Source organism: Larimichthys crocea, chromosome XVI (assembly GCF_000972845.2).
Source record: "Larimichthys crocea isolate SSNF chromosome XVI, L_crocea_2.0, whole genome shotgun sequence".
NCBI lineage: Eukaryota > Metazoa > Chordata > Actinopteri > Sciaenidae > Larimichthys > Larimichthys crocea.
Window position 1 is genome coordinate 7,600,901 of NC_040026.1, and position 18,550 is coordinate 7,619,450.

The 18,550-nt window shown below is 41.8% G+C and overlaps 1 protein-coding gene across 4 annotated transcripts in view; it reads right to left on the bottom strand.

Moving 5' to 3' along the window:
* rbfox3a (RNA binding fox-1 homolog 3a) overlaps nucleotides 1-18,550 on the bottom strand; it is a 417,700-nt gene that overhangs the window by 354,075 nt on the left and 45,075 nt on the right. For 3 of the 4 annotated variants that reach the window (XR_003463939.1, XR_003463940.1, XM_027289251.1), the window contains exon 2: nucleotides 4,512-4,572. Coding sequence is in view for 1 of the 4 variants with exons in the window: in XM_027289251.1 (XP_027145052.1) it covers nucleotides 4,512-4,533 (22 nt within the window). In the remaining 3 variants the exon portion in view is untranslated. Of the gene's footprint in view, nucleotides 1-4,511; nucleotides 4,573-18,550 lie in introns of those variants that run through there. The other variant, XR_003463942.1, reaches the window with a different exon arrangement.

The window sequence follows — 18,550 nt, forward strand, 5'->3', positions numbered from 1 at the left end:
CTGTAGATCACTGACCAACAAAGGAAGACTCCGAGACACAAGGCAATGATCATTCACAGCAGAGTAAAAGCCAAGCTGCAACTGTTCAAACAGAAAGGCAGTCTGTGATTTCAGTAGCAGAAAAATAACAAAACATGGGCTGACTCCTCCAACATGTTTTCATCACAGCGTTTTTACAACAACAGGCAATTGTAATATTCTCAGAGTGTGAGAGAGCAGTGCAATGAAAGAAAGAAAAGGACAAGAAAGTTTAATATCTGGTACCACCTGCTGGTCAGAGTCAGAGCAGATGAAACACCAACATCGACACACTGTCATCTATTCTTTTTCCCCTTAATGCCCATAAACTCATGAGAGAAAAATATACAAGTGAAGTGAAGCCAACACTTCACAAAGACATGATACAGAGTGTTGAAAAACAGCACAGAGCTTGTCTGAGTGTGCTGTTTGAAGGCGCAGAGGGAGGGTTTATTCATGATGATGTTTGAAATTCATTGCCTGAGAGTTCTCCAGCCTATTAGAACCAGTAAAACAACATGAATATTCAATGTGAAATGCCTCTCTCCTCCGGATGGCCCCGAGGACTCACAAGCTGATTGTGATCCATGGCAGCTGACAATCGGCCCATTGCAGAGGGCCATAACCTGGTGCTTGTGTACTGATGACGGTGTGAGGCACCGGCCTCAAACGGAGCAGTAATTGGACATTACTCCTGCGGAGAGAGGCTAAAAGCATCTCCGCCACTCTTTGTGCTGACATCCCTCTTTTACTCTCATCACACTCTTCTCCATTTCCCTTCGCTCTGGCCAGCGCTCCTTTAATTGTAATGGCCTTTCTGGGAGTGTTAAAAGCAGCTCAGAGACACTGGACATCACTTTAACAAATACAAAGAGAACCTTCGTCATTTACACTCCGGGGCTCTCTGTCTGTGTTTGTGTCTTTACAATGAGTCCACATTCATCACAGTGTGTCTATTGAGACTTTTCACCCTTTTCTGGCGATGAGTATATGCAACTGAACTGACGATATCTGTAGTGTATCACCATACTTATGTATGTGTGTGTGTGTGTGTGTGTGTGTGTGTGTGTTAAATTGTCATCATCACGGCGATCTTTCCTCTTTAGCCCCAGATGCTAGTGTTTATCTGTGTTAATAATGTAAGGGTGGGTTTAACAGCTTGCCGGTTGCTTTGTGCTATCACCATTAAGTCTGAGCATTAATTTTTAATGAGGAGAAAACAAACTCTTACAGCTTCACAACATGAACAAATGGCTATGAGGTCAAAAATTCCACCAATCCGCCTGCAGCAATCAGCCCAGAGCAATCAATGACATAGGTACACTTTGAATTAGTTTGTGCATCCTGGGATCAGTCGATACTCATTGTGCTGAATGTGTGTCTGGTTAGATCAAGCCACTGTCTTGTCCATGTTTATTTTAGCAGTATATACTGTAGTACTGTCCCATCTGTCTCTAACACATCGCAAATATGTGACAAATGTTAAATAAGAGTAGAAAAGTGAGATTAATTTCCCAACTAGAGGAATAACAAGAGCTTTCATTAACCTCAGGGCAGCAGAAGACCCTCAACTTAATTATATCATTTTAGACAAGACAAGTTTCGTGAAGCTTTACAGGGTGCTACAGAGGTACACTTGTTTAGGAAACTCACCACAGAGCTGAAGGCTTCAGATAGACAGCATACACTATTAATCATTGGAGGACACATTCACATTTGTTGTCTCTGTGGTCCTGAAAATGTTTGTTTTTGGCGATGAGCAGCTCAATCAGAAACCTTCAAATAAGGGCACATCTTTGACTGCTCAGCTACTGCATTATACATTGTTACACTGTTTATTTTGTGTTTAAGCTCTAGAACTAAGAACCACTCTGGATCTTGAACATACACTCAGGATACACCGATAACGGTTCTTTGAAGCTGCTGATTGCTGCTTTCTGTCAACATTCAATACTGGCAAAAAAAAGAAAAAAAAACTAAAAATCTTAACAAATATTCACACTGTCCCAGCATTTAACACTGTACCTGACAGAGTGGACAAATCTCTGTAACAACATTTATATCTCAGTACAAAGGCACACTTGTAAGGCCACGCATCTGCAGGGACTGGAGTCCACACAATATGCCACTGAGCCACCTGGTTCACGTGCGAGTTGACCCATTTCCCATGTGAGTGACGCTATGTGACACGAGAAAATAAAATTCAATCTATTCTAGGTAGTGTAAATATCTGGAAAGTCAGCGAGGTATCACATCTGTCTCATTACACTAACAACTGTAATCCTGCACATGCAGAGGGGGGTGGTTGTAGCAGGAGCTGTAAGCTCCACCTGCAGGTAACAAAGGAAAAGAAGATATTTAAAGGCATATGGCAGCCAGTCATGATGCCGTGTGCAGTTAAACACTTTGTGTAGATAGTCCACCAACAGATTGTTGAGTATTTCAGTGTATTAGTTGAAATTGAACAACTGAACTGTTTGAGAAATAAAATAATAAAATGGTTTAGGTTTAGTTGGTTTATGTAAAAATATAGAAACAAATCAACAGACCAAATTATAGATGTTAAAGCCAACAAAGAAAAATAGTTTGATTTCTCCTAATACTAAATAAAAGTTCAACGAAAGGCCTATATGGGCTTCAAATATCAGTACACATCAAACACAGTTTTTGTTTCTAGCAGCTCTTGTACAATATCGCCAACACATATCTCATCACGAAGCTTCAAAGGAGCTGCAACTCTCCAACAATGATCTTCTCTTTGAGCTACACACAACTTTCCAATTAGCTGCCATGTCAGAGTGATTGGGCTGCAGAGCCTTGATTGGGCCTGGAGGCCCGCTGACGAACACTGATAGAGGCTAAACCAGGCCAAGCTGTAATTGATATTATAGAGAGGGAGGAGGAACTGTGTGTGTGTGTGTGTGTGTGTGTGTGTGTGTGTGTATGTGTATGTACTTTAGCCTATTATGTGTATTATAAATTCCTGTCACTCCCTTGTGGCATACGTTGATTAAACTGATTTCTACTATAATATTTCATGAGTGTACTGCGTGATGTTTGCTTACTGATGTTCAGATCAGTGTCTTCTAATAATAATTTCATAAATATTTAGTATATGCAAATTAATCCACAATACAGCTCCCTAATTCTCATCTCTTTGTATAGTATTTTACAGTACAGCATAAAATGTGTACTGAACCCCATGTCACGGACACTGAGGCAAACCAACCATGGACTCTATAGATTCTATAAAGTGGAGTGGTATACCGGCTGCAGAAGAACCACATGGACTGTATGTATTTCCACACATCTAAGCTGGTTGTGATTGATCTTTCCTTTTGCTATTAGATTGGTATTGATGTGCTGGTATGGTCCCACCTACAGTCAGGGTCACGCTTCAGAACCTCAAATTTAATCGAAATAATAATACATTTTTTATGATGAAGCTGCACAGAGGTTTGGAAGCAAGTGCTGTGTTGCAGGGAGGGTGCAGGGTAACATTAGGACTGAACGTTTACGGCTAGCATTTACGAGTGTGCACTAAAACACACCAAGCACACGGTGGAAACCGGGAAACATAATGACAAAACACTTTGTGTTTTAAGATCCAAAAGCTACTAAGTTCATCCAACATAAGGCTTGGTCTCAGCCAAACAATCCACATTTTAACACTATTCACTTTCAAAATGTAAAATGTATGATTAACAACTGCAAATATATGCTTCACATCTGAGAGCTATTTGGATTTTTTCTCATCCTTCCTGTCTTTCAACAACCTTGGAACATTTCTCAATCTAACTTTCTTCAATCTATCATGAAAACACAACAAGAGGGAGCATCCACACACCTAAAACAAATAAAAACGCCAACACGATGAGCTGACAAGGATAGTTCATTCATAAAAGAAAGAAGCTTCTTAACTGTTTTCACACAAACAGGCCTGACAGGGCCGACCTTTTTTTTTTCCTTTCCCAAAAAATATTAATTATACAAAGGGAGGGAAAGCAAGTGAAGAAAAGGACCAAGAGAGAAGGTATAAAAGAGAAAACAAGAGAAAGAGAGAAAGAAGAAAGCTGGTTGGACATATAGAGAGATAAAGCGAGAGAGGGTGTGCAGCGGTGTGGCAGAGGCAGGCAGAATTAAAGAGGCTTTTTTGTGGCGTTTAATATCCATTCATTGGCTGGACTGCTGACACAGTGAGAGCACTGCGCTCAGGATTTATAGCCACTTCTAATGGGCATGCCCAGAACCAAAGCACTGCAGTCAGCACATTCTCACTCTCTGCACACACTCACAAAGACAGCCCACTGAACACACACACTGACACACACACACACACACACATACACACATACACACACCTGGGGGTTCTGTAGATGTCAGTAAACCCAGCAAATGTGGAACGTACAAATGTGGTCCTGTCGTGTGACTGTATGCAACAAAATGAGCGCACACACAAACACACACACACACACACACACACACACACTGACCGGCCCAGCTGGGGATCTCCATGTACAGCCTACTGGTCGGGAAGATGGGACGTGTGGCGTCCTGTTAGACAAGCAGAGCACAGAGAGAAAAAAGGTCAGCCATCAAAGACACATTTGAACATTAAATACAGGTTGTATCAGTCAGCTGAACACCTGTTAGAAGTGTGAGGTTTTAACCAGCCAGTATCAGGCAGAGTGGAGTGTGTGGAGCTGCAGTCAAACATTATACTGTAGTGTCATAGGAGAATGGCATGATTCACACAACAACAAAGCAGGCTCAACACTCATCTGCACCTCCACCTTGCAATAACCGCTACTATCATGAATGTTAGAATGATCATTCTTAAACTGTTTTAGTGCTCCAACGGTATGATCATGATGGTGTATTTTATGCTGCTGTTGGGTGTTTTATGCTACACCCACCATATTTTTACCTGTAAGGGCAGATTACAGATTAGAAACACCTCTCGATATAACTTAATACAATCCAAAACAAACTGCACAGTAGAACCTTCATGAAGGCAGGTTCATTACAGGTCTGTATGAGACTACATTAGCTTAGCTAGATGTATTTCATAAACTGAGTTACAAATGGTTAGTTAGGTTGGTTGAGTCTAAACTATAAAATGTAAGTTACAAGATAACAATTCTCACTTTTTTTTAAAGTGTTGAGTCGTCTTATGTATGTTTTGTTAAATGTGTGTGTTGATATTTTTCTGTCTTTGTGACTTTTTCTCCATAATTCATGTTTTTATTTGTTGATAGTGTAAGGTTATATGGCCACATATGTGACAGTCCACATGCCTCATCTTAGGTCATTTGTGCCTGTAAGCAAATGAGATTTAGAGAAGAAAAGGTGTAACTGACAGAACAGACAACCTGGCTCTGCCAGAGCAGCAACATCACAGCACATTTGAAAACATAAAGAATACTCAAAATAGATCCCCATTCTTTGTTTTTGTTTTTTTTGGTAAAAATGACTAATATGTTTTTTTCATTGCCTAGAGAGAGGTTTTGATTACTTGTCATGGTACATCTACAATTACAGTGTCATTATATTTAATAATAAATAATAAAACTGTGATATCAAAGAAACGATACTTCTTTCAGTCATTCATTATACTCCACTAATTATTAAGATAATTAGTGGAGTATGGTGGAACGAGGACTATTCTGATTAAAAATGCATGTGTCGAGCATAGGATGGCAGCAAATGTGTGTGAGCATCTCTTAAAGGGTTGGGATGGGATGAGACTGCCTCCCTCACTTAGTGTAGAGCCTCAGGCTGCTGGATTTGGGGTGAAACCCTCCACTCATTGTGAGGAGCTTCCGTGTCTTGATATCAGTGGCTTCTATCTCCTCCTTTGGCCAGCTTATTATGCCAGCGGGGTATCTGATGACTGGCAGTGCGTAAGTGTTGATGGCTCGGACCTTGTTCTTCCCATTCATCGTAGGTACTTAGCTGTGGCTGACTTCCTAGCTGCCTCTTCTTGGTTCCCATTTGCCTGCAGTTGTCCCTGTATATCTGCAATGTGAACACCGGGTAATTCAACCCCCTCGGTTCTGATCATCTTCCCTCTCTTTGATACTATCCAACCACACTTCTCTAACCAGAATTTCATTCTGATGTCATTGTTGTAGATCCCAGTGAGGTGGATCAGTGAGTCAATATCTCACTCATTCCTGGCATACAGCTTGATGTCATCCATGTAGATCCATAGCCACTCTTCCTGAAGATCTGGCTGAGGGGGTTCAGGCCTATACAGAACAGCAGTGGGGATAGTGCATCACCTTGGTATATTCCGCACTTGATGGTGACTTGCACAGTTTTGAGTTGGCCTCCAGAGTGGTTTCCCACAGTCACATTGAGTTCTTTATGAAGACTCTTAGAGTCCTGTTGAAATTGTACATTACATAGGCATTCCAGTATCCATGTGTGTGGCATTGAATCGTAGGCTTTCTTGTAGTCAATCCAGGCGGTGCACAGGTTGGTCTGTCTGGTCTTGCAGTCTTGGGTGACTTGGGCCAATTGGGCCATGTGCCTATTCATCTTAGCCACTATGATGCCTGACAGGACCCTTTCATGTTGTACAGAGGCAGGTGATTGGCCGATAGTTGAACGGGATTGGACCCTTCTGGGAATCTTTCATGATCAGGACTGTTCGCCCTTGAGTCAGCCAGTCTGGTGGATCCCTTCCATCAGCAGCTGGTTCATTTGTGCTGCCAGGCGTTCATGGAGTGCAGTTAGCTTCTTTAGGCAGTAAGTGTGGATCATGTCAGGGCCCTGTGCTGTCCAGCTCTTCATACCCAATACCCTGTCTTGGATGTCTGCCAATGTGATGGTTTTTGGTTCTTGTTCTGGGAGATCAAGAAGATCAAGATCGAGAAAGAGAAAGTTTTCAGATGGCTCTGGTCTGCTCTTAAGTCCACTAACCATTGAACATTGGTGTTATGTGATGCCTCCTTCTCCCATATGCTCTTCCAGTATTGCTCAGTCTCTGCCCTGGGTGGATCTGTTCTCATGTTGGTGTTACTACCCTTCCTCTGAGAGTACACCTTAGATGGTTCAGTAGAGAACATCCTGTTTATTCTCCTGGCTTCTGCTTCTTCTGTGTATATCTTCAGGTGCATGGCAAGAGCCGTGAGCCTTTGCTTTGCAGTCTCCAGTGCCTCAGGTATAGACAGCTTGTTGTACTTCCTGGGCATCTCCTTCTTCTTCATCCTCCCCATACCTTTCCTTAATTGGCTAACTTCTCTCCGTGTGCCTCTGATTTTGGCCTCCAATCTCCTTTTCCATAGGGGACAGTGGCCTTTCTTCTGGCTGGTCAAGGTCATCTTGAAGCCAAGCATCTCCAGGATCACTGTTGCTGTGATGTATATCAGGTAATTAGTCTTATAGACCTGGTAGTTCTAGACCGTAACTGCATTCACATCTTCTAGCAGATCTTCAGAGGTTACTTTCTCACTCACTCAACTCACTCAAGACATGGTAGTTGTCGTCTCTGGGGTTGCCTGGTTTCCAGTTTAGCTAATATTCGCTTTCTCAGGTCAGTTGTCCTTGTGTTAAGGGTCTCTGGTTCACTTGGGGCTTGGTACCCAATCTCTGATTGTGTGTGGGGGGGGGGGTTCATCAATCTCTAGTTGTGATAGCAGTTTCTGATTGCGTATGTTGCTATCATATGAACACTGGGCTAATAGCTGTTTCTTGGTTAGCCTAGATGATGGGTTTTGAAGCGTCCATGCATCCCACATCCTTCACAACCCCTCTCAGTGGGGTTACTAGTATAGTAGCATTCCAACAGTTCCATATTCTCAGCCCTTGTCCAGCGATGTCTTGTTCCAGTAGCCCATTTCTCATCCAGTTGCCCTGGTCTTTCAGCAACTGACGCAAACCTTGATGACCCGGGTGATGTCTGAGCTGGTATAGCGCCAATATTTGCGGTCTCACTCATTCTGAGGTAGGCGGGTAGCACTAAAGAGGGTCTATACTGGATTGGTGTTATTGCCCCCTACCAGGATCCGAACCCAATCTCCCATGGCGAAGCCAGCAGAAAAAAAAAGAATAAAAAATAGAAAGAGGTTCTAGGATGTAAAAGAAAAGCAAACAAAAATTATATAGGTTTAGATGGGGAACAGAAAACAGAGTGTGAAAATACAATTCATCTATTCACAATAATGATGGAGTTAATTCAGTAAACAATAGCAAACAGATAATTAGCTGTCAGCACAATGTTTAACATACTTTTCATCTGACCCTGACTCAAAGCAAGAGCAGCCATAATACATAATACATAATTTAACAAATACAGACTAAATGTCTATCCTCCTTAACACAATTGCAAGAACACACACACACACACACACACACACACACACACACACACACAAATGTATAGCTCATAGTCTGGGGCATAGACACTGCCTTACAAATACTTTGACATTGACATTTTCTGTACACACTTTAACTGAACTAATATGTGTTTAAAGGGGCACTGCAAACACTAGCCAGCACACAGAACTTTTAAATTTTGTCTAATATGCGCATTTTTTAGGACATAATTATTGTGTCTCTCTGGATGTGACTGTTTTGAGGTTGGAAAATATCTGAGGCATCATACAGTTTCAGTTTAGCCAAAGGTAGCAGCAATCAGGCCCAGGGCGGTGACACTCTTTTGTTTCTGGAAGCATCAGTATGACATTGGACTTAAAGGATCTCTGTCACATCATGTTGCTCATCACAGCCATATGTCTACCTGTATTATAATTAAAAATATGGAGCTCCAGGCAACACTGTGGCCAGACTCATTCAAAAACAAAAGATGATGCATATAGCCATTACCCCAATTTAACCAATGGATGGACATACTGGGTAAAGACTGGCAGGAACAGACGGTACTGTGTGAACTGCTTTCAGTGTGTCAACATGCCTGTTTGCATATTACACAAAATGTAACCAGCGGATCTACATGTGTAATTATGATTCAATTCACAGACTGCAGGTGGAACCGATGACAGTATAAAGAATAGACAGAGCCTGAGTGACGTCACCCGTAGATTTCCAAAGAACTATTTTGAAGCTGAAAATAACTGCCACCATCTTGGATGTATTGCTTCTTTCACCAGCCATCTAATCTAAATATCAGCAAAGAGATGGATCATCGGCGGAATGGCACCTGGGTGCTTGAATAAGCCATCTGTAACGGTATGTACCTGTCAATCACGCTGTTATGCACAGCTTCGAGCCTTAATATCATCTGAACAGGTGAATTAAAAAAGTAAATAATAAATATTGTCATGGATGGGGAAATTAAAGAGCAAAACCGCTGTATGAATCAGGGTGTAAACTTTTTTTTTTTTTTTTACATTTTATATTTCTGCTGTGACATTGGGCATTTTAATATGGCTGCTTATGGTGGCTGACTCACTTCTGCAGCCTGTCTTAAGTGGTCGCTCGAGGAATTACAGTTTTTAGCACTTCCGCATTGACTACATTTCCCAGCAGCAGAGGTTGCTGCTTGGATGGAACATGTACTTTCCGCCTACTAAATGTCTTAGATTACAGAACTGGTAAGACTCACACAATACAACAATCTGAAGGTGTGATCACAGATCAACTGATTGAAAAACAATTGGAGCAAAACATGAATAAAGTTTCTCTGGGTGTGTTTTCACCATATAAAATGACAAAAAATGACAAAAAAATAAAAAAATACCACTATACTCTTACCGTGGTGCACGGTGAGTTACTCAGATACCAAAGTGGCCCAGCGGAGGAAATAACCACAGTGCTGCCAAAATCAAGTGCAGAGTTCAGTCTAGACCTGCTCTGTATGGAAAGTGTCATGACATAACTTCTGTTATGCTATACAAATAAAATTTAAATGAATTGAAACCATATATTCATATCATACCCATGTATGCTTCGTTCAGCCCTAGATATCAAGTTATATAAACGCAGCTAGAGGTTTGCTTTTAGTCAGACTAACAAACACTTTTCTGTTTTCTGTTACTTTGTCGAGATAATAACGCTGATGATGTGAAAACAAAGTAAAGATGCAGCGCTCCAACAATAATAACAATATTACAACAATAACAGTGTGTGTGGCTGATCTGTGTTCAGTAACAGAAATCATGCAGTGGTCTAACACTAGTTACCGCAGCGTCTGCACTCTGTAAGAAGCTCATCTGTCATCAGTGTAATTAAAAGTGCCTCCTCGCCTGTTGTTGCTGCTGCTGGCTCTAATGAATAGCAGGAGGATAAATAACAGATTTAGGAGCTGCTAGGTTTGGAGGAATTAAAACAGCAGTCACTCTCACTGACCATCATGGCCACAGGAAATAATGCCAGATTTCACTGAGAGGAAGGATGTGAAGTCAGGACCCACCAGCTTTTCAGCACTGCTATTTTGTCTGATCAACTGCTACTTCTGAAATGGCTTGTGATTGGCTCAAGAAAAGGGATTACTTTAAATATGTGTGTGTGTGTGTGTGTGTGTGTGTGTGTGTGTGTGTGTGTGTGTGTGTGTGTGTGTGTGAGAGAGAGAGAGAGAGAGAGAGAGAGAGAGAGAGAGCACCTCGCTAGGGGCCCCTGGCAGGTGACTGGGCCTGATTCCATTAAGCAGCCAGTAATTTGGCCCACGCTTAATCAAATCAACTTTAATACCTCCAATCAAATTACAGCAGCCTCCTGTGTCCCATCACACAGAGCCAGAGAAGAAGAGATGTAGAGATGGAGGGGCAGAGTGAGATAGAAAAAAGGAGACAGGGAAGTCAGAGTAGAGTTACAGTACTCAAAAACAGGGTGTTGTGAAGAAGGTGTGAATAGAGGGGGTGAGAGAAACCTGACTTAACGGGGGTTCAGACAGGATCAGGCACTGCGGCAAAAATGGAGGTCTTTCAATTCATTTCAGTGTGGGTCGTGTGTTTCTGCACCGGCAGTCCGCAACTCAGGGGTTGCTGCAAAAAAACGGTGTGCGGGAGAGAAGCCGAGCCAGAACCAACTTTGGCAAAAATGGAGCCCCACGTCATGCTCTGCAAGCCAATCAGACACTCAGATCGGTCAAACCTCCACAGACAGCCTGAAATGTCTCTGAAGCAGAGACTATCCAGGTGGATTCACAGACTAAACTCTGATACTCTACCTGTGTGTGTGTTCACATTTTGTTCATTTCATGTGCCAGCTTCTAAATCTGATTCCAACTCGCAATTTGCACCGCAAAATATAATGACACAAAGAAGTTTGATTTGATTTGTCTGATGGTTTGAGAGAGAGAGAGAGAGAGAGAGAGAGAGAGAGAGAGAGAGAGAGATTTGGTTGAGAGACATATAGTAACAATAACAGAGAGAGTGCCTCGATTAAGCTGTTATTAAGTTATTTCCTGATTGTTTCACAGCAGTTACATTCAGCAGGTATAGACACGGCCACAGCAACACACCTTAGCTCATCCCCCCAACACACAACAATGCTACGAGTTGCCGGAATCCCTGATCCTGTCTGAATGCATGCTTGGACATGATAAGAATGAAAGAGGAAGAGGGAGAAGATGAAGGTGAGGTGAAGGAGCAAGGTGAAGAAAGAAAGAAGTGATGAGATCAGAAGGAGGAGTCAAAGAGATGAAAAAAAAAGACTAGGGGAAGATGGCAGCAAAGAAGAGTATGTGAGAATTTCCATCACACATGAAATGAGTGATCTTTTCTAACATGACAGTATGTAGTTTTATCCTTTTACTTTTAGTGCAACACTGCAAGGACCCTACAGTATGTGTGTTTCAAAGGAATGTCATCATAAATGCTCTTTCCATCATGCAAACACAAAAATGTATGAGACATCTCCTTAAACAAAGTTACACCTGTAATATCCAAGTAGCCATACACGGTGTGATTTGAAAAGACCAAACATCATATAAAGGTGAGCACGCAGTTAAAAATTATTTTATTTTCTTTTTAATGGTAAATGGACTGTACTTATATAACGCCTTCGAGGAGCCGGGGATCGAACTGCAGACCACCTGATTAGCAGACAACCCACTCGCCACAATCACCCTTTTTATGAAGACAATAATAAATTATTTTCCCACCTACGTCTAGTTGAGTAGAGATAAAGTTCATACAAAGATCTTACAACAATCATATTTATACGTACAGGATACATAGCAGTTTAAGTACCAAAGATTGGAAGTGGGGCTGTTGTGGTTCACCTGTGACTGCTTCTAACAATGGTTGAAATTTAATGCAGAAAGGTATATTATGATAAAAAAGATGCTGTATGGGTAAAAACTTCCCATTTAATCATCTGTGCTCAACCTGATTGTACAACCTCACAGCCTGCCCTCTGTGAAGACTTGTTATTTCAAGTTTATATATAGTATGCCCAGAGGACTTCCATGCTCTGTAGGCAACGTTTGACCATGTAAACATGTTGTAGTTACTTCAAACAACAATAATTGTCAGAAATTAAATATATAGAAAATACATATCTCCTCCATCTTTAGGAAGCAGTTAAGGTCTACACTTGTGGCATTGTCATCTCAAATGTTGTAAATGAGATGGCCAAGTGGTCTGAGAGAGTTGGCAGCAACACAGAATGGCTTGAAAAAAGATACTCATCAGTCTTGAAGAATGAAGTGTAAACCAAAGTTATGAGTGGAAAATTTGCTCTTAAGCATTCTCATGACTTATGACAGAAAACTTCTGAATGTTGAATTACACCTTTACGAGTCTGGCAGCCAACCCCATAGATACATAGCTAACGATGCAAAAAACAAGGCCATCACCTATGTAGACTCTTCAGGCAGAAAATGAAATGGCTATAATGATATCAGTTCTACTTTTCAATGATTCTATGAGAGGCTATACAAATCAGAAACAAACAGCTTGAGTAACAAGGTTATCATCGTAAACGAAAACGAACGAAAAAACGAAAACGATTACTGAAAAAAACTCCTCGTTAACTGAAACTAACTAAAACGATCATCAAATTAAAAAACTAAAACTAAATAAAACGAAAATGTTTGTGAACAAAACTAACTGAAACTAACTGAAATTAGAAATGAACTGCCATTCGTTTTTCGTCTTTGTTCCAACCTTGCTAAAGGCGATAAAAAATAAAAAAAACATCGAAGCGCCTTTACCTCCATTGACCACGCCTCACGCCAGTCAGAGGCAGACCGGTAGAGTGGGAGACATGGCAAAGGTGAAGAAGAGGAAGGCCAGCCCTATATGGGACTACTTTCAATATTCCAGTGAAACGGACAGGAGTGTGTGCATGGTGGAGGAGGATGGGAAGGTATGTGGAACGCAATTAAAAGGAAAAAATCCCACGAACTTGAAAGTCCATCTCAGAAGTTACCACAAAGACGCCAACTGTCGCTACTTGGCCCAATTAGCTGCTAGTGCTAGCCCCATCGAAGCACGGGCAGAGAGTAGTCGGAGCGGGGAAACGCCGAAACTGTTCGACTTTCTAAAATGCCGGAAAGACAGCTGGTCTGTTAATTCACAAGAGCATTCAAAGAGGGAGGAAGCTCTTGTGAATCTTTTCGTTCACACTGGAATGTCGACCCGCCTCTGCGAGACACCGGCTTTTAAAGAATATAGCTGTGCACTTGAGCCTAAGTTTAGGGTCCCAGGGGCTGCGCGCCTGAACAACCTCATATCAGGGCGGATGGGGAACGCAAAAAAAAGGTTGAAAGAAATCCTGAAAGATGCCAGGAAGCTAACCCTATGCGTCGATGGATGGAGTAAGAAGGGGTTGACCGCATCTTTCCTAGGTGTGTCAGCCTGCTTCTACCATCCACCTGGAGGGCGGGTATACCACGCTCTACTAAGCTTGCATCGTTTGGACCATCCTCACACAGGGGAATGCATTGCTCGCTGTATCGATGAGACCATGGTGGCATGGGATATCGTTGGAGACAAAGTGCTGCTTGTTGTGACTGACAATGGCTCGAACATTGTTAAAGCAGTGCGGCTGCTTAGCGAAAGACCTCGTCAAGAAATCGAGCCGTCTGCACACAGTACACGGCTTCCACCTGGAGATGGACTGGATGACGTATCGTGGGAAGAGGAAGAACCAGAGTCAGAGTCTGACGAGGAGAACGGGGATATCAGCGAAAGTGGAGACTTTGGTGAGTAGTACAGTTATAGCCAAAACGTTTTGTGGCTTGCTCTAAGATGACTGTGTGTGTGTGTGTGTGTGTGTGTGTGTGTGTGTGTGTGCACTGAATATCGATGCCATTTCCCTGATGACTTACCACTTTTTTGAAAGATATATTTTAAGTAGGCGTAGGCATGTCTCTTATCGTGTGTCTGTGTGTCTGTGTGTGTGTTGTTGGGCTGTGTATTGGGAGTTGTGTACTATATAGTTAGACTGCATTTTAATGCTATATGGACACTGTGTGTCTGTTTTGTGTCAGCTAAGTATTGTGTGCTGTGTGTGTGTGTGTGTGTGTACTATATATTGGCTAGATTAGGCCTACTTTGCATATTATTTCTTCTTCTACGGTATGTGTCACTTAGCACATTTGGAGTCTGGAATTTCAAAACTTATGCATATAAAATTTGTAGTAGGTTTCAACAAGGAAAGTCTAAGTCTAAGCTTAAGTATACACAGGATTCACACAACATTGTTAACTAATGTGTCAGGGAGATGACATGTAGAAGGTTTTACATCTGAAATCTTCTTCAGTTATACAAATAAAAGATTAAATGTATTTAATGGGGAACTCTATTCAACTCCTGTGAAACAAAACTCTAAAGCCAATTTAAGTATTCGAATTGATGAAAATTAATTGACATTTGAAATGTTCAATGTGTTTGTTCTTCTGTCTTTGTTTAGAACTTGATCTGCCAGATGACGGCAAATTCCAGAGGATGCCATGCCTGGCCCATACCCTTCAGCTCAGCCTGAAAGATGCTATGAAGCACCCAAGCACAGATCTGCTTTTAACAAGAGCAAGAAAGCTGGTACACTCAGTGAGGAAATCATCGTTGGCAAACGAAGCACTGATCAAGAAGTGTGGTAAAACCCTGGTTCGTGATTGCAGCACACGATGGAATAGCACATTTGATATGTTGCGAAGGCTGTTGGAGATCAGAACAGAACTGAACCAGGTACTGGAGGAGCTGGGCATGGACACACTTCTCACAAGTGATTGGTCCAAGATGGAGAACCTGGTCACGCTGCTTGAGCCATTTGCCATTCACACAGACCAACTTCAGAGTGACAGCCAATCACTGTCACAAGTAGTGCCATGCTTGCTCAACCTTGAGGCGCACCTGCAGACCACTACTGTTGCTGCGAAGCCGCTGGCGCAAACACTACTTAAGTCCTTAAGAGAGCGCTTTGCTGGCATTCTGAGCCCTGCTTCCCTACAATTTGATGCAACACCGGCAGCTGCTTGCCTGCTCGATCCAAATGTGTCAGTAGTTCTTCTTACACCTGACATGTTGCCACTCAAAATGGCCGCACTGTCTTTCATTCAGAACATGATGGAAGCTCAGTACAACCAGTGCAACCCACCAACAACTCCTCAGGACGTTCGCAATGAAGCTGAAACACCTTCAGCTAATGCTGTCTTCCAGAAGTATCGCTTTCTTGCCACTCGTATGGAAGTCAATGTACTTTTCCAAAATGGCCCTGAGTATGGATCTCTGATGGCAGAACTACGGAGGTATGAGGATGAAATCAAAAGTGGTGTGTCTGATGAGACGCCGCTGAAATTCTGGCAGTCCAGAGAGGCTGTGTACCCAAAGCTTTCCCCTCTGGCACTAGATCTCGTCAGTGCCCCTGCCTCACAGGCCTTTGTTGAGAGAATCTTCTCATTGTGTGGACTGTTGTCCTCTGGTCTGAGGAATAGAGCGACTACATCTCTGGAGCAGCGAGTTTTCCTGAAGATAAACAAGGACTTACTCATGTAAACCCATCTCTCTGACATTTGCATACTGGTTCACACATGGTCACACACAGACACATTCTGAGCCTCATGCTCATCACACACGCACGCACACACACACAACAGAGATGGACACACGAGACAAAGGCAGATGGATAGATGCACATAAATCAACATTATCTCACACACATACAATACACTGACATTAACGCACACTAACGTTTTTCCTTTTGTTTTACATTTAAAAAGAAGTGTTGTTTACATTTAAAAATGAGTTGGTTTTTTTTTAAATGAGTGTTCTTTACTACTGGTTGAAATTGGGAGTTCTTGATGGCTGTTGGCTTTTGACATGCTACGTTTCATTGTGTTGCAGTTTTGGAAAGTTTTTCATTGGGATTGGGATGATCAGTTGTGTGTTGCAGAACTGCAATGTTTATTTTTGTTTGTTTATTTTTTTAAACACAACTAAGGTTGGTCATTTGATTGTGTAAGCCACAGGTTCTGGCTGTGTTGGAGAAATGGGACAAATGTAATGTCTTACATTATCCATGGTTTGTATTAAATAAAGCCTTTTTGTTTTCATACTTGAACATTTGAATCTTGTACTACACAAATTCACAAGGTATGGGAAAACTAAAACTAATACTAAAACTAACTAAAACTAAACTAAAACTAAACCATTTTGACAAAACTAAAACTAACTAAGACTAAAATATTTGCTCTACAAATAACTAAAACTAAATAAAACTAATTAGCTAAAAGCCGAAACTAACTAAAACGAAACTATGCTGAAAAATCCAAAACTATTATAACCCTGTTGAGTAATTGGTATTGTGCTGTAAGCAGTTGGTAGGATGTTGCAAAGTGGCTGTTGGGCTGAATAGGGTGCTTTCTTTGGTGACAAATGTGTCAGCAGTAGAATAAGTAAACGTATCAGTAATCTCAGAGGTAGTACTAACAGTGTTTGTAGAAGTAGCAGCTGTATGAGTCACAGTGCTGTAAAAATGATTCACAAAAAAACAACAGAAATTGTACTGAAGCAAAACAGAACATGACTGATGTCGTATCAAAATACCCTCAAAACTTACTGCTAAGTCATTGTGTCTTGATGACAAAAACAGGACAGACAAGCAGCAGAGATGGATGAGGGGTGGATCCAAAAGTCACAGAGACACTGAGCTTTCACATAGTCTTAAGTCTGACTGGAACTGTCTGCTGTCTGTGATCTTTATGGGAGACATTGTGCTGTGTTTACAATTATCCTACATATTGTCCTGGTCACGTGCTATCCCCTGGCACCTCTGCCCCTTGACATCCCTCTCCTTTTATCCAGTCTTATCTGTAACCCAGACTCAAGTTAAACTTCTTAAACCTTCCTTTTTCACTACTACCTAAACAGTTCTCCCAGCGGGTGTTTGTGAACCACGGCATTGCAAACTCTCCTGGTGAGGCAAGATGAATAGTTGCAGCACCTAGATGGATCTCAGCACCACTTTTTTACAAAACCATGTGGAGCAAATGTCACTGATATATGATGATGAATAACGTGCCTATGATACACTACGAGAGCACTTACAGAAAGGTGAGTTGGAAAAGACAAGAGGACATAAAGGAAGAAAGGCAGCAAGCAGCCCTTGGGCTGTACCATGAGTGAGAGCAGGAAAAAAAAAGTAATTATTCCGAGGGTAGAAAAACAGAAGAGCAAGATATAGGACTGTATGTGAATAGGAAAATGAATAACAAAAACAATGAAGGGAAACGTGAAAATTAGGAGAGGGAGGAGATCCAGTGAAGAGCGTGTGCATTATGCATATAGAGATAGAAAGGCCAATAAAAAACAGTGAGAAAAGTGGAGGGAGATTGCTGATGGGAAGGACATAAAAATGAAAAACGACTAACAGTAAAGCCTCCAAAATAAGAGACAATGCAGAAAAAACAAACACACACCACCACAAACAGCAAAACCATGCATAAATAATAACAAAGAGCACAATGCTTTACTTCCAATTTGTGTTGATTTAAGAAAATGTAAGAAGCCGTAAAAGTTGACAAGGATGTAAAGCCACATCATAAAAATCCTTCATGTCATAAGCAAAATCATTCCCGCTGTGGGATGAAGGGAGGAAGTCATTTGCTGTTTGTTCAGGGATGGAGAGTTGTTATTTTGCAGCAGCAGAACACTGTTTGGTTTGCGCTTTAGAAACACTGTGAGAGTGTCCTGATGGCTGGTTGGGGAAGGGAAGACATGAAGTCTGGATTTTACGGTAATGATGAGAGCTGAGCTGAGAGGATGTCAGCTGTTAACCCGGCTTCCTCACCAGCAGTAATCTCATAGGTTTCATCTTGTTCAATTGGTAACTGCTTTGCTCGAAGTAATGGGCCTTTTTATTTCAAATGTGTACATGCTGCTGGCTGACGCTAGCTACTGATGACATCCCTACCTGACTTTCTTTGTCTTTCCTTTAAGATATTTTACAGACACCATGATGATACCTGATACTGTTTGATCACTCCTCTCATCCCACCATGGTGTGAACAACTCATTTTACTGATCTAGGTACATGTGGCTTACCAGATGGCAAATGAGGCTCAACTGCATGCCCCCAATGAGGGACCAGGGGCTTGTCCCTTACTTAAGTGACATTTGAT